Source organism: Muntiacus reevesi, chromosome 10 (genome assembly GCF_963930625.1).
Source record: "Muntiacus reevesi chromosome 10, mMunRee1.1, whole genome shotgun sequence".
NCBI lineage: Eukaryota > Metazoa > Chordata > Mammalia > Artiodactyla > Cervidae > Muntiacus > Muntiacus reevesi.
The window spans coordinates 26,332,998-26,354,282 of NC_089258.1; the positions used below are offsets into that span (position 1 = coordinate 26,332,998).

Consider the following 21,285-nt stretch of genomic DNA (forward strand, 5'->3'; position numbering starts at 1 on the left):
AAGTCCAGACCTCTTCCTGAGTAGAGGTTAAATGTGTTACTACCCACTCAGACTCTTTAGGTTGGATTTTGTAAAATGTCTTTTTCACGATGAAATTTAAAGTATATTATGGTCTTATAAGGTACGACAACGTATAATAATTTACCCATTTTAATTGTATGGTTTTGGTAACTGTATGCAGTCATGTGCCCTCTATCATAATCCATACTTCTTCTGCCCCCACAGTCCTTGCCCTCCAACAACCACTGATCTGTTTTCTGTCACTATAATTTTACTTTTTTAATATTTATTTATTTGGGTTCCCAGCAGTCTCAGTCGTGGCAAGGCAGAGTCTTCAGCTGCAGCATATGGGATCTAGTTCCCTAATCAGGGATTGAACTCAGGGCCCCTGCCGTGGGGGTGCAGAGTCTTAGCCACTGGACCACCAGGGAAGTTCCGCTTGTCAGTAGCGTTTTGCCTTTATCTGTTCACCAGTTTTTGGATATGTGGGTTTTTCCATGCTTTAAATTAGTTTTTTTTCTATTGTGAATAAGTTTTTTGAAAATGTGTGTACATGATGTTGTGTGAAGATCTATTTTATTACTCTTAGGTAGATACCTAGGATTGGTCTTGCTGAGTCATATGACTCGCAGTCATAGGAGCCTATGTTTAACTTTATAAGAAATTAGCAAACTGTTTTACTAGGAAAGGAAGAGATTTACAGCTGCTCCATCTCCTCACTTTGTAATCAGTCTTTAATCTTAACTATTCTAGGACATGTGTAGTGGTATCTTACTGAGGTTTTAATTCTTATATGTCTAGTGACTGATGACATTGAGCAACTTTTTTAAGTATCAGTTGATCATCCATATATCTTCTTCTGCAAAACATTTATTTAAATCATTTGCACATTTTAAAATAAATTGGTTTGTTTTAAGAAATGGAGAGTTCTTTATATATTCTAGATAAAAGACCTTTCTTGGGAGTGTTCTGTAAATATTTCTCTAAAATGAGATTTGCCTTTTAATTTTCTTAACGGCATCTTTTGACAAATAAAAGTTTTTAATTTTGCTTAAGTTGAATTTATCCATGACATAAATTTTAAAAACATCACATGAAAATGTGTCATTTAATGGTTCATGCCTTTTGTGTTATAAGGAATCATCACTGTACCTCAAAGTCACGAAGATGTTTTTTCTGTTTTCTTCTACAAGTTTTTTTATTTAGAGCTTATGTTTAATGTTTGTGTACAGTGTGAAGAGGTCAAGGTATGTTTGTTTGTTTTTCCCTTATAAAAATCCAGTTATTCGAGCAGCACTTATTGAAAAAACTATTTTCCCCATTGAATTACCTTGTCATGTTTGTCAAAAATAGATTTCATTTTAAGTCTGAGGGCATGAAGGAAGTTGATGGAGTTTCTAGTAGTGGCAGTCTATTTAAAATTAAACAAAATAGGGATGTCATGTTTTTATTGTATTGTTTTAAATAAATAATTGCAGCAAATCATATAAAAGAGATAAGTGAAGTATGTGTAGGTCAGTAGAGCGACTAACACTGTTTGTCAGTGACAAGGGACTGTACTATCTGTCTAACAAATCATATAAAAGAGATAAGTGAAGTATGTGTAGGTCGGTGGAGTGACTAACACTGTCAGTGACAAGGGACTGTAACCTGAAGGTTTAGGAGATTCAAGAAAATCACATCTTGAGATGCTTAAATCATGGGTTATAAAGCGTATACCCGACTGAATTCAGCTGTTTATTTTATCTGTAGACAAAAATGTAATGAAAAAGATAACATTTTATTAAATTATTATTTTATTTAAAAATCTTACAAGATATATAAAAAATAATAAGAGAAATATAACCTACTTCTAGTTGAGTAGTTTTAATATGGTAAAGATGACAATACTAACAAAGTTAATTTATAGATTTAATGCAATACCAGTTAAAGATCCCAATAGGATGTTGAATTGCACTTGATTGATAGTATAAATCACACAGCAAAGGAGCAGGCAAGAACTTCAGGGGAGGCAAACATTTTAAAAAATTATTCTCATTCATAAAATTAATATTTGAGAGGATCAGAATTAGTACGTACATTGTAAGGTAATTAAATGAAGGTAAAAGATCAGGTGCCACACTATGGAAGAGATTAGACCAGAAATCTAGGTTAAGTGTAGTTACTAAGGTTGATCACCAATTTAACTATGAACTTTCTGGCTTTTGAAGACAGAAAGGGAAACTCAGAGGTTTTACCAGAAGTTGCAGTTCAAAGGCCTTTAGGCAGACACTATTAGTCACTTAGGTGGCTTGGGAATAAGACAACAGGGAATGTTGGACACTTTGAACTTTATATACGTGTACCTGTATAAAGGAGAGGAAGAAGTGGCTAATTGGTTTTCACTGATTCTTGACACTTGGGTACATGGGCTCAGTGATATTAATTTTTCAAGAGAAGCCAGAAATTTATAAAGCACCCTTATGATCCAGTCACTTCCCAAAGACCCCTTTACTTCCTAAGACCGTCACTTTTGGAGATTAGAATTCAATGTATGAATTTTGGGGGGACACAATCAGACTGTAGCACCTGTCATCTACTGATTTTTAAATACTGGCAGTTAGTGTACTGACCAAAGTGTGTACTCATTATCTGAGTAAGGTTTATGTGTGTACAGTTGTTATCACCTAATTAAGGATTGTGATGTTTAAAGAGGAACAAAGGAGGTTTTGCCAAAATCTTTTCCAAAGTATATTAACAAGACTACCTGAATGTAGGTTAATCATAGTGATAGAAACAAAATAGAAATATCAGAAATAAACTCATAGTGGTTTAATATGTGAGAAATCAGTGTTTAATAAAAAAAGCATTGTTGAATGATAATATGAAGAAAGCAACATTTAAATCTATTTTAATCTCTTACCATGCATAATAAATTTCAGATGAATTAAATATTTGTCTTTATTTATTTTTAATTGAAGGATAATTATAGTATTGTGTTGGTATCTGCCATACATCAACATGGGTCAGCCATGAGTTAAATATTTTTTAAACAAACATTGTATACTTACCTTTATTATGGAGAAGAGATCATTTATCCATTGTTGAAGCAATAAAGAAATAAATTAGCACCAAGGTAATCATGTTTAATTATCAAAAACTTTGGTTTTCTAATACAGAGAAAAAAGCAATGCAATGAGAATAATATTTGTAGATTTTCTCTGATAGGTAAGATTTCCTATGAAATTGGCTACCTTACTGTAAGTAGTGTTGGTTTACACTGTCACCATGGTTGGTTTACACTAGTGAGAAAAACATGAATATATGTGGCTTAAAGATCTTCATTTGTAAAGTGAAGATAATAGTAGTACCTACTTCCTAGGGTGTTTTGAAGGAATAAATATGATAAATGATGTATACTCCTTACCACATTGCCTGGAACCATAAATGGTAACTGCTATTTATTATAATCATCTTCATTATTACCATCTTCCAAAACAAATTTCAAAGTTACTTATCAAAGTTTTTAACCCAATTGGGAAAAACACAGCTATTTGAACCAACTTTACATTTGTGTAGTTTACAAAGCACTTGCACATAATCTGTTTGATTGATTCTCACCCTGTCCCTGGGAACTGTTTTAATTTCTTCTCAGCGGGAGTTTTCAGGATTCACTGTTCGTAGTCACAGCTTCATCTTTGTCATTACCCTTATATCAATTCAACCTGATTCAAGAATTCCCTATCCTGACCACAGTCTTCTCTCCTAGCTTGTGTGTTTTTCTTTGTCTGCTAGAGTCATTCTTTGGCTTCTAGATTTTTGACTCCTGTACTTCCTAAGTGCTCTTCCATCTCTCTTTTATCACTATTTTTTTCTGATAATTTTTTCATAATATTGTGACAATATCAGTCCCCTGTGTCTGTGTTTCTCTTTTTCAAAGATTAAAAAGAGATCTGTGGTGGGCAAAGAGTTTGATTGGATATGTCTCCAAAGAAGAGAGATCATTGACCAATAAGCAAATGAAAAGATGCTTAGCATCATTTGTCATCAAGGAAATGTAAATCAAACCCACAATGAGTTACCACTTCACATTCACTAGAATAGTTATGATAAAAAAGGCACATAGTTGACATGTTAGCAAGAATGTAGAGAAATTGGATCCCTCTTACATACATTGCTGGTGGGAACAAAAAAAAGTGTTACCACTCTGGGAGACAATCTGGCACTTTCTCAAAATATTAAGTATAGAATTACCATATGACCTAGCAGTTCCACTCCTTGGTATCTACCCAAAAGAAACATATCTCCACACAAAGATGTTCAGATGTACAGATGTTCATCATACCATTATTCATAATAGCCAAAAGGGGAAAACCAAAAGGTGCACATCACAAATGTGCACCAACTAATGAATGGATACATAAAATGTAGTATATCCACACAATGAAATATTATTTAGCCATCAAAAGGCACAAAGTACATATATATGCTACAACATGGACAAACCTCAAAAATATTATGCTAAGTCAAAGAAGCCAACACAGAAGACCACATTTTATATGATTGCATTCATATGAAATGTTCAGAATAGGCAAATATATGAAATGAAGGTAGATTAGTGGTGTCCTAAGGCTGGGGGTTAGGGAGTACAGGGGGTTTGAAAGTGGCTGCTCAGTGGGCATGAGGTTTCTCCTGGGAGTGACAATTTTCTAAAATTAGATTGTGGTGATGGATGAACAACTTGGGGAATTACACTTAAAAACATTGAATGGGACTGTACAGTTTACAGTTTAAGCTCAGTAAAGCTTAAAACTAAAAAGAAAAATAAATGTCTGGCTTTTGGCTCTTAGCAGATAGGATTTCCTCATTATGTGTACTGGAACAAATTGATTGTGAGAACCATCCCTTTCTGTAGTACTGACCACAAGCTTGGGTTTAGGGGTATTCTAGTTAAGTAGATAAATAGAAAACTTTTCCTTGTAGCTCTTATGAAATACTTCTCAAAGACTGTTTTAATTTGCTTTCTGTCTCAGATTAGTATAAGGAACACAGTATGATGTCTGACTCTTGGCAATTATTTCTCCCTTTATAGGACAAGTATAACAGACACTGTAGCTAAGTATGGGAGGATCATTTTTCCCCTTGTGTTTCTAGCTCCATGCCCTTGTTTTACAATGTTGCTATCTCTTTTGGCTCTTTGCTCATCTTACTTTACTCTTAGTTTTAAACTCTTTGGGGACTTTTGATAATCTGCTGAAAGCTATGAACTAGGAAGTCTCTCTTCAGAAAACTACATGTGAATTTGCATACCAAATTTTGCTTACAATTTCAGGAGGGTCACACATTTCACCCGGGATAAGAATCTCAACCCCATACACTCACTTGGGTGATCTTATGCTCTCCTGCAGTGAAGTTATCATTTATATGCTGATAATTCCAAAATCTGTTTCTTGTCCAGATTTCTCCGCTAGAACACTGCAGCCATCTGTCTAGGTCCAGTTGGATATTCCACAGACGCCCCAACTCAAATTGTCTAAAGTTGGAACATGGTCTTTATCCCTCCATACTGAATCTGTCTTACTGAATAGATCAAGAGCCCAAGCCAAGAATGCTTTAGCCACTCTGGCCTAAATCAGATGCTAAGTATCCTTCTTCATTTCTTCCTTTCCCTCTCTCTCTCTCTCTCTCTCCAGTCAGCAAGTTTTCTTGATTATGCGTACATGCTCTTTAAATCTCCTTTTCATTCCCTTTCCCACGCCAGTCCAAGTCCTCCTTTCTTGGTAGAGATTCAGTAGCCCCCTGACCAGTCTCCTTGCTTTCCCTCTTACTTTTAATTCAGTCTCTCAGTGACAGCTGGCAAACTCTCAGTGGCTTCCCAGTGTCTTTAGAACGAACTGCAAACTTTCTAACATCTTTAATACCACTTGCAAGGCTCTGTGTGATCTAGTTCCAGCTTACCTGTCTCTTGTGTCGCTGTGCATCTCAGCCACCCCAGCCTTGCCTCTTTTCTCAGTAATGCTGTGCTGTCTCTCACTTCTTCAGCTTTTGCATGCCCTGTTCCCTCCCTGCTCCCACCCCTGCTCTTCCACACCTTGCTAACTCTTACTCATTCTTTAGGTCCTGGCTGTAGATTTTCTTTCTTCTGGACTCCTATCCTGACTCTCCATTCATAGGGCCCCTTTGATGCATCCTTTGCCATCCTCTGTCTTTATTTTTTTTCTGTTAAAGCATTTACACACAGTTTTGTCATTGCCTCCCTCCTCTCTGGGCTATAAATACTAGGTAGGAAGACACTTGTTTGTGTTGGTCTTATTTTTCACTGTATCACTAGTGCTTATTTAGCCCTGCACCTGGCAGAATGTTCAATAAATTTCTGTTGAATGAATGAGAGTTATTTCCTTTTACCTAAAATATCTTCTTCCTTACCTTCTCTCTACTCTTGCAGCACTTGGTAAAATCTTACATGCATACCATCCTTTTATTAGTTTACAAATAAGAATGAAGCTCTTTTCTTATTCCAGGCACTATTTTAGGTATAATTTTAGGTATAATATTTTAGCATACAATGATGAATTACACAGTTAAATATCTCTGCCTTCTGGGAACTGATGCTCTAACAGTGGAGACAGATAATAAACAGATAGATAAGTAAAATTGACATTGTGTTATTGAGTGTAAGTCCTGAAGAGAAACAAATAAAGCAAGAAAGATGGGTAAGGCACATCAGAGTAGAGAGGTGGTATTTTAGATAGGGTGTCCAGGGAAAGCTTCACTGAGAAGGTGGCTTAAGTGAAGGCTTGAAGCAAGTGGGGGAGCTAGCTGTTGATGGGCTGCTATCTGGGGAAAGAACCTTTCAGGCAAACAGATGTGCAAATGCCGCGTGTGAGAGTATGCTGGAGTGTTTTGAGGAACAGACCAGAGACCAGGGCAGAGTGAGGTCACGGACGTAAATATTCTGAGTATCACCCGCTGCTTTCATCCAATCCCTGGGCCTCCTCTTTAGTTTTCAGTTTTGTCAAGCTCTCAGTGCTGTGAATATCCCAGGAAGGACTATGAAAATTTCTCTTAGCAGTGCCCTGTGAGTCAAGAGCCGCTGTGGCGCTGGTGTAGAAGGCTGCCGTGTGGGTAACAGCTCAGCTTCTTTGGAGGTTGGGGAGGTGCACACTTAGACATTTCTTTAACATGTACTGCCTCTTTCTCAGGATGGTTTCCCCATTGCCTCTTTAGCATTGGGGAGGCAGTGGGTTCGTGGGACCCCACAGTCATCAGCTGCATGGGCTGGACTATCCAAAGTTCACCCCAGCCCTTTTTTGTTCTTCAGTTTGTGTCTGTGCAGTCTTGGGGACTTTATAAACATTGTACAGTTCCGCAGCCACTACTGGGAGTTATAAATTGGAAGATAAATATCTGCTCACAGTTTGTTTTTCTCTCTGCTCTTAGCTTTGTCCCAGAACTTGAGGGCCAGGAAAGCTGTAGTTAATTATGTGTTACACTTGGTTGTGTTGGGTTTCACTGACCTTAGTCTGCTGGCCTCATAGCTCTGTCCTCTATGTCACAGCTCTTCGTGGGGGTAATTGGTGCCACCCCGGTTGGATGACTGTACCTGCCTTGCTGGCACCCCCTTACAGGAAGTAAAAAGCCCCCTCTGGGCAGACGTCCACTGTGAGTGGAGCACAGTTCTTGGGCTCTCTGCAGTCTATATTTAGCAGTTGCAGAAGCCTCTACTGGGCTTGTTGTGTTTTCCTTTTGGTGTGACTCACTAATGGTAGCACACTCTGTGGAAGGGGGCTATAAATTGTAAATTGATATGAAGTAATAATTGGAAGAATGATCAGACTCCATTTTTATGCCCCTCTGGGGAAAACACGTGTCAGGAATCACTGAAGCAGAAGGCAACCAAGGGGTTTTTTCAGCCGGCTTTCCAGTGTCAGTGCTGCAGTGCTTCCATCCTGATTAGAGAGGAGAGAAGCCAAATTCGGCAGGAGGCGGCCAACAGACCTAGTATCTGCTTGCCACCTTTTGCTCCAAAAAGCCCTGCCGCAGAGAGTTGCCATGGCAGCAGGAGGCAATTTAATGGCAAAGGCTCATCTCTGGAGCAGCACGCTGCTGGTACTCCAGCCTTCTCCTCTCTGGCCTTCAACCCAAGAGGCTGGTTATACCAGGGCATCACTGTGTTGTGGCCATTTGAAAGGATGTTGTCTAATGGAGTAGAGCTGTAAGATGTACCCGAGTCTGAGAATGGCTGATCTTCCATCGCCTGCCTCTCCCTGGTGTATAGCCCTTTGATGTCCTATCCTATAGTACACCTTCTCAGATTATTTGCAGTTCCTTAAATATGCTCTTTCATGCTTCTGTGCTTTTACGCTGCTTCGAATGTTCCCTTCCCCATCTGTCTGGAAAATTCCCAGTCACTTTTCAAAATGTGGCTTAGCCACTGCCTCCTGCTTTGTAATGCTTCCTCTAACCCCACATCCTCTGCGGAATTACGCTATTTCCTCTGCTATCCCCATTTTGCCGCAGCTCACACGGTTCTGAGATGACTCTGTATTTTTGTCTTTTCTTCTCTAGTTACTTGCATTTAAGAACAGTTTGTGTGTGTGTGTGTGTGTGTGTGTGTGTGTGTGTGTGTGTGTGTGTGAATTTCCTATCCCCAGGACCTAGCCCAGGAGCGGGCACATAGTAAACACTTATAATGCATGTTGAGTAAATGCAGTTTTCATATCAACCTTTTTTAAAAGTGTATTTAACGTCTTTATTTTTGCCTGTGCTGGGTCTTCGTTGCTGCGCGTGGGCTTTCTCTAGCTGCGGCACACGGGCTTCTCACTGCGGCGGCCTCTCCTGTTGCAGGGAGCATGGCCTCTGTAGAGGTGGAGCACGGGCTTCATTGCTTGGCAGCATGTGGGATCCCCATGGGCCAGGGATGGAACCTGTGTCTCTTGCGTTGGCAGATGGATTCTCAACCAGTGGACCACCAGGGAAGTCCCACATCAGCCTACTGAGCCCTTGTCACGGGGGTGTTGCATACCATTCGGCCAACTACACCATCACGTCCAATGGGGCTTCCCCTATTTTGGGGTTCCAGAGGATTCACTGATTTAATGGCTCTGTAACTCACTCGCCATTGCATCTCTTCTCACTTTCCGGCTTGAATTGGAATACCAGCGGTGAAGAGGGCAACAACCTGGGAGTCAGTCTCCCCAGGGCTCGTGTCCACGTAGCCTTTAGTTCGTGGCCCAGCTTGTAGGTCTCAGTTAACTTCTTGTTGAATTAGGATGTGTGAGGACAGCCCTACATGGCCAATCTTACTGTTTCATTAGGGGAGTGACAGCAAAATGGAGGTTTAAACTAGGTTTGAATCTTCTGTGGCATCTTTATCTGCATCAGACTGTTCGCTGTTCACCTTCCTTTTCTGAGTAAGGCTTTGGAGGTCACCGCTTTCTGCGTCTTTTGTCCCTTTTCTTGCACTTGCCTGTGTTAATGCCCCTTCCTTGGCCTCAGAGCCCCATTTTCATCTTTGGTGCATCTGTTCCCTCAAGTTCACTGTGTAGATAGATATTTTATTTAGGTATCTCTCCTTTCCTGCCCTTTAGGGATCCCTTGCTATTGTATTTCAAGAATTTCCATTTTAAATGACTTTTTCTCTCCTTTGATAATTCCCAGAAACGACCTCAATCGTAATATATATTTATCTGTCTTAACCCACTGTCCTCTCTAATGTTTGCATTATAGTTCCATTTGAACATTTTTTTCCCTTCCCCTGACTTTTAAGTTCAAAGCTTGCTCTGGCCGCTGTGCAATTCTCTTTGCAAATGTGTTCTTCTCTGGGTCATGTGATCATGCTGTGCGCGTGTTCTGTAGGCCAGGGCCTGCAGCTGTCTGGCTGTTTCATTTGTGCAGTATTTTTCTCTTGGTGCTTCTCTTCTCTCATCCCCACTTTTGCTATTTTAGTCATTCCAGCTCCTCTAAAGAATGGAAAGCGCATATCAAGCTGTTTTTAAGGTATTACTAGGTGTAGTAAAACATTCACTAAGGATAGCAATGAAAATTTGCTTTTAACGTAATTTTATAACTTATCTTTGACAGTGATTCTCCATTCTGAAAGGATGGGGCATAGGAGCCAAGACACATAATTAGAGTTACCAAAGATGCTTTCTCAAAATTCATCTGCCTCATCCCCACCCCACCCATTTGCCTGGTGGCAGATGGAAGTAGGCAGTTTAAAGAAATCTTTCTAGAATATTTTATAGCTTTTAACCTGGTATCTCCTGCCTCCTCTTGGTTGAAAAACACTCATCTGCTAATTTGTTATAAAAATCTGCCAGTGCCATGCTTATTTGAGAGTTGATTATTTTTTTCATTTCATAAAGATAAAATTGCCGCATATAGTTCTTTTTGTTTGAAGTGAAAACTGAAAGGAATGTAAGGATTTATTTACCAGGCTAAGGGCATTTTCAAACTGAAAGGCACAGAAGTGCAGTTTTAATCAATCCCTAAATTTGTGTGTTTAATACGTACACTTTTCCTCCTCTGTGAATATTCAATTAAATACCAATTAGTTAAAATATAATTACTTATAGACATGTTGCCATGGATTGGATGAACTTCAGAATGCTGGCAACAATGTTCAGAGTTAATATAGAACAGTTACAATTATCAGTTGTATTTGTGAGAAATATTTTAAGAGTAGAGCAGATTGGAAGTAGAGTTGAACTCAGAATCAGAAGGACTGTGTTGGGTTTCATAACTCTTGTCATCTACCTGCTAGCTCTCCTGGACCATCTAGTTAGTCCCTAAGGTTACGGTCTCTGTCTCATCAAGTTGGCATGAGGATCAAATAAAGTCATTAATGTGGAGTTCCCAGCACCCAGACATTGATAGAATCTAAATCTAAGGCCTAAACATCATTTTAAACATTGCGTTTATACATGTTGTGTGTATATGCATTTGAATATGGGGAATGTGTAGGGAATTAAGTTTATTGTGTTCTTAGACTATGGACCTTGGTGGCTTTTGAGTTTAATGATGTGTGTATATATATGAATATATTTCCTGAGGATACTATTTAAAATTATTTTGGTTATATTAAATATAACTTTCTATTGAAGTTATATAAAGTTCTATTGAAGCATATTCTTCTGAAGCATATACACAGGGTAAAAAATGTGCAATGTTAATATTACAGTATTGTAGTCATTGTAGAATTCTTCTTTCTCTCTTAATATTTTTCCCTTGTGCTAGATCAGTTCTGGAGACCTGCTTAGTTCTTATCAAGGCTAATGCCCTAGCAGTCATGAATACACCTACACAGACTTTTCTTCCAGTGAAAGCTAAATACTAGTATGGTAGTCCTGTTTTATGTCTGTATCAGAGAAGTGTTGAATTTAGTGCCTTACTATGAAATGTAAAATTTGTGAAAGGCAAGCCAGTTCTTAATGATATGAATTGCAAGCATATACTATATATTAAATGCTTTATGTACACTGTCAATAACATTATGACAAACTAAAAAATATGTGGTATGCAGTTCTACAGGTAAGGAAACTGAGGCTCAGAAGGATAAATATATTCCCAAAGGTCAGAGAACTGTTAAGAAAGAAAACCAGAAAGTAAGCTCAGATTGATCTGACCCAGGTGTGGTATAGAGTTGCTGCCAAGTATGAATCAAGGGAGTGTGCTTTAAGATATAAAAAGATTGAGAATAAAGTGAGCACACTTCTGGCCTTGGAGGGGGACAGAAGTTTGCAGGATGATCAGACAAGTCATCTGTTCTGAAGAAGCTGTAAAAGGCACTGTCATTGACCCAGCCTAGGCTCAGCTATCTGCGAGACCCTAGAAACCTCTGACTTTCTCTCCTTTACCCCAAGATTTTTTTTTTTCTGTCTTGAGATTCTCCAGATATTTCTTAAGGTGTTGTTCATCACTTATAACCATACAATTAACTTCTCTACCCCACCCTAGTTCTACTGTCCATCCCACCGAGCACCCCAAGCACACACATAGAAACATACAACAGGATTGTGTAAGGATAAATGATAAACAATAGGTGTTTAAAGGATGCAATGTAGTGTCTGGTACATAGTAAGTACTCAATAAATGTTGGCTATTGTTTCCATGTTAATAGTATTATTATTAGTGGTGGTGGTGGTTGTGGTTGGTAGTAAGTGACTCAGTGGTTCTAGAATGCCTTTCTTAAGGCCCGGCATGCTCTCTGCCCAGGGGCTGGCTTTGAGCAGTTCACTGTACCAGGTCTCAGGCGTCGGCACCTGTAAGGTAAGATATACAAGACAGATGGAGGGAGAGTTCATAAGGGAATAGTTGTCTACACGCAGATTCCCCGGGAGTTTTTTCTGTTCACTAGATCAGACCGTGAAGCCACTTCCAGGCCACATCTTTCTTCCTGACTTCTTTCCTTTAATCTATGTAGAACATTAATGGTATTTGAGTCACTAACAGAGATACAAAAAATTTTTTTTTTTAGTTTGGTGATTTGTAGCTTATACTTAACCTTTACATGACTTAACCTTATACTTAACCCTTTACATTATCCATTTGAACACATATATTGACTTTTGCTTTTCAGTTTTTCTCTGACTCTTGTATTTGGTTGTATTTCCTGATTTGAATCGTATTTTGTAAACAACAGAGGTTCACAGTGTGGGAAAGGTTGTTGGAAGATATATTATTTTATAAAGCTTTTCATGGACCCAGTAGAGTAGAACCCAAGGCTGGAGGTTTTTTAACACTTATCTTGGGAGAAAATATCCCAACTTGTAGCCTTTTCCTGGATCAATAATATTATTCTTTGCTTATCTCAGCTAAGAGGGTTTGGCTGTTACTTTCTTTTTGGGTAAAGAAATGTTTTAGGGTAATTTCTAATTAATTTTCTCTTTCCTAAAATATAAATGTACAGGAAACACAAAGGATAATTTAGGATTTGGGAGTTATTTTGTTTATATGAAATGGACCTTTTTAGTAAACAACATTTATTATAGTTATCTCAACTCAAGAGTAATGTGCATTTGTTCTAGAAAATGAGAATTCTAAAAAGTAGAAGAAAAAAATTAAAATCACTTTATTCTAACACCCAGAGATGACTGTAGTTGAATTATTGGTGTATTTTCCTCTAGTCTGCATTCAATTTTATTAAATTTTATAATGCATTTTTACAATTATATATTCTTTAGCTCAAGTTTATATATCTTTTTTTCAACTTTTTTACTAACATTCAGATGAATCAAAGAAACAAAACAGAGGACATGAACCTGTATCCTCTAGTGTAGAAGAGTGACAATATAATATGAACAGGAAATAATATTTTAAAAACAGCCCTAGGGCAATTAATTAATTACTTACAAAATTAAAGTAACATCTTTTCCCTGTTTTCCACACACCAAAATGTATCTGTGAAACATTTGATACAATGGGAATGAGGAGCTACTTTTTGGAAGCATAAGTAATGGTAAGTAATAGGGAGCATAAAGTAGTGAACTAATCACACAGATAAAAAAGATTTGATGACAAAGATAGAAAACTGTTTCAAAATGACAACTGGCAAGTCATTGGAAATACTTGTATCAGCCTTAACAAAAATTTAATACTCTTAATATTCAGAGTTTTTTAAATCATTTAGTGGTTAGTAGAACACCTCCATTTTAAAAACAAATAAAAGGTATAAAAAATTTTGAAACCACAAGTGAACAATGTATGAAATAACGTTTAGACTCACCAAAAATGCAGCTAAAACAGTAAGGTGTTATTCCCCCTCCCCCCTTTTATTTTTTGACATTGCCGCTTGGCTTGTGGGATCTTAGTTCCCAGACCAGGGATTGAACACAGGCCCTTGGCAGTGAAAATGTGGAGTCCTAACTACTAGACCTACAGGCAATTCTCTCTCTCTTTTTTTCTTTTTCTCTTTTAAATTGAAGGATAATTCATCTACTACACGATGTTAGTTCCAGGTGTATAACATAGTGATTTGTTATTTCCTACATTACAAGATGTACACCATGATAAGTAGTTACCATCTATCACCATACAAGATATTACAATATTACTTCTGTTCTCCATGCTGTACATTTCATTCCTATGATTCATTTTTTTTTTAATAACTGGAAGTTGAGTGTAACTTTTAATCTCCCTCACCTATTTCACTCATCCCTTGCCTCCCCAAGCCCTTCTGGGAAGCACCTGTTTGTTCCCTGTTTCTGTAAGTCTGTTTCTGTTTTGTTATATTTGTTCAGTTGTTTCATTTTTTATCTTCTACATGTAAGTGAAATCATATGATATTTGTTTTTCTCTGTCTGACTTATTTCACTTAGTGTAATACCCTCTAGGTCTCTTCATGTTGTCACAACTGGCAAGATTTCATTCTTCTTTATGGCTGAGTAATACTGCATTATACATACATGCACATCTTCTTTATCCATTTCTCTCTTGATGAACACTTAAGTTGCTTCTGTATCTTGGTTATTGTGAATAATGCTGTATTAAACATGGCGGTATATATGTTTTTCAGTTCTCCAGTTCTTTGGCCACTTAATCCAAAGAGCGGACTCACTGGAAATAAGCCTGTTGCTGGGAAAGATTGAAAGCAAAAAGAAGAGGGCCAGCAGAGGATAAGATGGTTAGATAGCGTCATTGACCAAATGGACATGAGTTTGAGCAAACTTCAGGAGATAGTAAAGGACAGGAAAGCCTGACTTGCTACAGTCCATGGGGTGTGTAAAATAAACAAATGGTACTACATGAATGGTACTATTATAAAGAATTGGACACAACTTAGCGACTGAACAGCAATATCTTTTTGAATTAGTGTTTTAGTTTTCTTTGGGGAAAAAATACCCAGAAGTGTGAAATTGCTGGATTGTCCAGGTGGCACAGTGGTAAAGAATCCACCTGCCAATGCACGAGACACAGCCTCGATCCCTGGATCGGGAAGATCGCTTAGAGTAGGAAGTGGCAATTTGTTCCAATATTCTTGCCTGGAAAATTCCATGGACAGAGGAGCCCAATGGGCTACAGTCCCTGGGATCGAAAAGAGTCAGAAACTACTGAGCACACACAGTCGTTCTAGTTTCAGTTTTTCTGAAGAACCTCAGTACTGTTTCCCATTGTGGCTCTACCAATTTATATTCCCAGTAATAGAACATGAGGCTTACCTTTTCTTCACATCCCTGCCAATACTTGTTACTTGCTGTATTTCTAATAATATCCATTCTGACAGGTGTGAGGTGATATCTTATTATGCTTTTGATTTTTGTTTCACTGATGATTAGTGATGTTGAGCATCTTTTTATGTTCATACTGCCCACCTATATTTCTTCTTGAGAAAATGTCTGTTCTGCCCCTCTGCCCATTTTTTAATTGAGTTGTTTGTTTTCCTGATGTTGAGTTATATGAGTTTGTTGTATATTTTGGATATTAACCCCTTATTGAACATATCATTTGCAAATATCTTCTCCCATTCAATAGCTGGACTTTTCGTTTCATTGATAGGTCCTTTGCTGTGCAAAAGCTTTTAAGTTTCATGTAGTACCATTAGTTTATTTTTGCTTTTGTTTCACTTGCTTGCAGAGACAGATCCAAGAAATTGCTAAGATGAATGTCTGAGAGCATATTGCCTATCTTTTCTTTTAGTAATTTTATGGTTTCAGATTTTACATTTAAGTCTTTAATCCATTATGAGATTATTTTTTGTATGGTGTGAGGAAGTAGGTCAATTTGGTTTTTTTGCCTGTGGCTGTCCAGTTTTCCTAACATGATTTATGGAGAAGACTGTCTTTTCCCTATTGTATATTCTTGTCTTCTTTGTCATAGATTTATTGATCATGAGTGCATGGATTTATTTCTGGCTATATTCTGTTGCATTGTTCTGTTTTTCTGTTTTTGTACCACTCAAGTTTGATTGCCTTAGCTTTGTAGTACACTTTGAAATGAGAGAGCATGATACCTCCAGCTTTGTTCTTCTTTCTCAGATTGTTTTGGCTATTTGTGGCTTTGTTGTTTCCATACAAATTTTAGGATTATCTGTTGTAATTCTGTGAAAAGTACCATTGAATCTATAGATTGTGTTGGGGAGTATGGTAATTTTAACAGTAGTAGTTCTTACAGTCCGTGAGTGCGTGTGTGTGCACACTCAGTTGTGTCTGACTGTTTGTGACCCCATGGACTGTAGCCTACCAGGCTTCTCTCCATAGAATTTTCCAGGCAAGAATACCAGAGTGGGTTGCCATTTCTTCCTCCAGGGGATATTCCTGACCCAGGGATCAAACCAGCATCTCTTGTGTCTTCTGCACTGACAGGTGGATTTTTTTTTTTTTTAAACCAACTGCATCACCTGGGTATGATGTATGTATCCATTTGTTTACATCATGTTCAGTTTCTTTCATCACTGTCTTAGAGTTTTCTGAATGTAGCTCTCTTACTTTCTTGGGTTAGACTTATTCCTAGGGCTTTTTTCTTTTTTTAATGCAATTGTAAATGGCTTGTTTTCTTAATTTCTCATTCTGATAGCTTGTTAGTATATAGAAACACATCAGGTTTTTGTATATTAATTTCATTATCTAGTTATGTTACTGAACTCATTGATGAGTTCTAATAGTTTTTGGTGACATCTTTAGGATTTACTGTACATAGTTTTAAGTCATATGCTAGCAATGATAGTTTTGCTTCTTCCTTTCCAGTTTGGATTCCTTTTATTTCTTTTTCTTGTCTGATTTCTGTAGTAGGACTTCCAGTACTATGTTGATAAAGTCACAAGAGTGGGCACCCTTGTCTTGTTCCTGATTTTAGAGGTACTGCTTTCAGCTTTACACCGTTGAGTATGATGTTAGCTGTGAGCTTGTCGTAAATGGCCTTTATTATATTTGAGGTATGTTCCCTCTATGCCCACTTTATTGACAGTTTTTATCACAATTCGGTGGTGGATTTTGCCCAAAGTTTTTTTTTCCACATCTATTGAGATGACCATGTAATTTTTATTTTTCAATTTGTTAATGTGGTATACCACATTGATTGATTTAGTGACGTTAACTCATCCTTGCATCCCCAGGATAAGTGCCATTTGATCATTTTAAATTTAAAATCATCTTTCAAATGTACTGAATTCGGTTTGCTGGTATTCTGTTGAGAAATTTTGCATCCATCAGTGTTACTGGCTTGTAATTTTCTTTTTTTTGTGATGTCTTTGTCTAGCTTTGTTATTAGAATGAAGCTGGCCTCACAGAATGACTTTGGAAGCATTCTTTCCTTTTCAATTTTTTGGTATAACTTGAGAAGAGTAGGTGTTAATTCTTCTTTAAGTGATTGGTGGAATTCACCTGTGAAGCTGTCTGGTCCTGGACTTTGGTGTTGGGAGTTTTTTGATTACTTATTCAATTTCCTTACTAGTAATCAGTGTATTCTTATTTTCTGTTTCTTCCTGATTCAGTCTTGTGAGATTGTATGTTTCTAGGAATTTATGCATTTTCTAGATTGCATTTTATTGTCATACAATTGTTCATAGTAATCTGTTGTGACCCTTGTTATTTCTGTGGTGTTGGTTGTAACTTTCTCTCATTTCTGATTTTATTTATTTGGGCCTTCTCTTTTTTGCTGATGAGTCTGGCTTAAAAGCTTTTGTCTTTTCAAAGAACCCATACTTTTTTTCATTGACCATTTCTATCATTTTTTATCACTTTTATTTTATTTTTGCTCTGACCTTTATTCTTTCTTTCCTCTTATTAACTTTGCGTTTTGTTTGTTCTTCTTTTCTCAGTTCCTGTAGGTGTATGGTTGGGCTTCTTATTTGAAATTTCTTAAACTTCCTGAGGCAAACTTGAATCACTATAAACTTTCCTCCTAGAGATACTCTTGCTGCACACCATAGATTTTGAATTGTTGTATTTTTGTATTTCTCATTTGTCTCCAGGTATATTTACATTTCCTCTTTGAGTTCAACCCATTTGTGGGTTGCCTGCCAAGAGGTGTGGATCTGGCCTGTGCCATGTCTCCATTGCCTGTTTAGTAGCGTATTGTCTACCCGCCACATGTTTGTGAGTTTTGCAGTTTTGTTTTTTTGTAGTTGATTTCTGGTTTCAATACTACTATGGCCAGAAAAGGTGCTTGATATGATTTCAGTCTTCCTAGATTTATTGAGATTTGCCTTAAGGCCTAGCATGTGGCCCATCTGAGACTTTGTTCTATGTGCACTTGAAAAGAATGTGTATTCTGCTGCTTTTGGATAGAATGGTCTCTATGTATTAGTTAAGTTCTGATTGAATGTGTCATTTAAGGCCAGTGTTTCCTTATTGACTTTTGGTCCATTGATGTCAGTAGGGTGTTAAAGTCCCTACTATTATTGTGTTACTGTCAATTTCTCTCAATGTCTACTAATGTCTGCTTCATGTGTTTAAGTGTTGGGTACCTTGTAAAGTTGCTCGATCATGTCTGCTTCTTGGTGACCCCATATGGACTGCAACATGCCAGGCTTCCCTATCCTTCACTATCTCCCTGAGTTTGGTCAGACTCATGTCCGTTGAATCAGTGATGCCATCCAACCATCTCATCCTGTCGTCCCCTCTCCTCCTGCCTTCAGTCTTTCCAAGTATCAGGGTCTTTTCCAATGTGTTGGCTCTTCACATCAGGTGGCCAAAGTATTGGAGCTTCAGTTTTAGCATTTGTCCTTCCAGTGAATATTCAGAGTTGATTTCCTTTAGGATTGACTGGTTTGATCTCCTTGCTATCCAAGGGACTCTCAAGAATCTTTTCCAGCACCACAGTTCAAAAGCATAAATTCTTCAGTGTTCAACCTTCTTTATGGTCCAACTCTCACATCCATGCATGACTACCAGAAAAATCATCACTATGACTCCACAGACCTTTGTCAGCAAAGTAGTGTCTCTGTTTTTTAATACACTGTCTAGGTTTGTCATAGCTTTTCTCCCAAGGAGCAAGTGTCTTTTAATTTCATGGCTGCAGTCACTGTGTACAATGATTTTGAAGCCCAAGAAAATAGCCTGTCACTGTTAACATTTTTTTCCCAAAATATGTTTGTTGGGTACATGTATATTTGCAACTGTTATATCTGCTTCTTGGATCAATCCCTGATCATTATGTAATATGCTTCTTTGTTTCTTGCTATAGTCTTTGTTTTAAAGTCCATTTTGTCTATTCTAAATATTGCTACTCCAGGTTTCTTTTTGTTTCCATTTGCATACAATCCCTTTTTCCATTCCCTCACTTTCAGTCTCTATCTGTCTTTAGATCTGAAGTGTTCCTTTGTAGGCAGCATTTATATGGGGTTTTGTGAGGTTTCGTGTGTGTCCTTTAAGACTCCCCTGTGCACAAACCCTGCTCATCTTCAATGCTAGATATTCTGGAGGCTTATTTTCCTGGTGCAGAGTCCCTGGACTGAGGGCCCATTATGGGGCTTGGATCCTTCTCTCCTTGAGCAGAACTTCTGCAGTTGTGATTATTCTCCCATTTGTGGGTTGCCTACCCAGGGATGCGGATCTTGCCTGTACCATTTCTCTGCCCCTCTGTTCATCTCATTGTGATTCCTTCTTTATATCTTTAGTTGTGGAAAATCTTTTCTGCTAGTCATCAGGTCATTCTCATCAATAGTGGCTCTGTAAATACTTGTCATTTTGGTGTGCCCACATGAGGAGATAAATTCAGGGTCTTCTTACTCAGTCATCTTGGCTACCCTTGTATATATTTGTTCATTTTTATAATGATATGCTTTATATATGATTATGTATTCATTAACTTTTATGTATTAAGTATAATTCATGTTATATAGCAGTAATTTGGGGGGTACAATTTGTCAAAAAAAGAAAACTAAAGCTAGTTATTTTTTTAAAAAAACCTAAAATAGTTCATTTCTGATTACAAAATACACATCACAAAACTTTAAATATTAGAAAAATAGATCATTGAAAATGAGTTCTGTAGTTCCTCCATCCCTACTATTAAGAGTATATTTATAAGCAGTTACTTTTTTTTTAAATCACTGTGTGATTAGATTTATGAAATGCTTGTTCATGTATGATTAAATTTGTGAAGTAGAATGTAATGAGATGTTCTTTGCTCTTAGGTTTATTCAAATACGCAGTGAACCAGACTATGTTTTGTGAAATAATATCTCAACATTTTTCTTCATGCTTTAGGTATGTATTCTTTTTGGATCCATGCAATCTGGACTTGATAAACCGGAAGATCAAGTCTGTAGCACTGTGTGTAGCAGCATGTCCAAGACAAGAACTGAAAACCATAAGTGATGTTCAGAAGTTTGCAGAGATAAATGGTGAGACATTAGGCTTTCCAAGTCTATAGCACAGTCACTGTTAAATATTATGCTTTTGCCTTTCAATATGAATTTGTCCTAGCATTAAATAAATCATCATAGAACCTTAGAAAGGAAAAGAAAAGTGAAGATACTTTTGGACTTCCTTGCTATAAATTATTATAGTCACTTATGGAGCTTGTTGAAACACCAGATTACTGGGCCCTGCCCAGGGAAATTCTGACTGAGTAGGTCTTTGGGTCCTGAAAGTTTGTATTTTTTACAAATGTTTCAGGTGATTTTGATGTAGCCTGTATGAGTATTTGGGAAATATTAGACTACTGTATGGGAAATTTGGTTTTTTCTCCCCCCTCCCTAAGTATAGGTTCAAAGTATTTCAATTAGTTTATTTTTATCCCTGGATGTAATATGTATCTATAAAAGAAATTTGAAAAGTTCAGAAAAATATAATGAAGTCAAAAAACTTCCACCATTTTTCAGTGTGTTAATGTATATATAATTTTGTGTTTTGCTTTTTTAATTAGATATTATGTCCTAACCATTTTTCAAAGAAATAAGTTATGAGAAACCTTGAGCTTAAATATTTGGGAATTCCCTGGGAAAACAAGCGTATTCAATTTCCTGAGCTCTAGCTTTCTTCTCCTAGGTTGCTAATCTCCACGTGCTATCCTCAGCTCCATATGACTCATAGCAGTTCTCTTCAGAGAATGTTGTGTTTTTTTAAAACCTCTCTTCAAGGAAGTCTGCATAGTGATAGTCCCTCAAGCTTGTATTTTTCCATGAAGTTTCATGTTTGTATTTTGTGTGCGTGAATCCGGAGAGTTGCCTTTGTCCTGCCAACATTCACAGGCTAGTTCTCTCCTTGAACAAGAGCTGACTCAGGCACCCACCACTGGTGTCACTTCTGACTGGTTGGAGAAATAGCCCGGGAACATAACTGTACACACATCAGCCTGGTTCTAGAGTTTAAAGTGTTTCAGATGGAGGTGCTGGCCTTCTGAGGGAGCAGGATGGAGGCTTCC

At 37.6% G+C, this 21,285-nt stretch overlaps 1 protein-coding gene across 3 annotated transcripts in view; it reads left to right on the plus strand.

Annotated features, from left to right (window-relative positions):
• Positions 1–21,285, plus strand: part of SLC44A1 (solute carrier family 44 member 1) — a 219,827-nt gene that overhangs the window by 88,959 nt on the left and 109,583 nt on the right. For all 3 annotated transcript variants that reach the window (XM_065946994.1, XM_065946996.1, XM_065946995.1), the window contains exon 4: positions 20,127–20,263. In XM_065946994.1, coding sequence (XP_065803066.1) covers positions 20,127–20,263 — 137 coding nt within the window. The remainder of the gene's footprint in view (positions 1–20,126; positions 20,264–21,285) is intronic.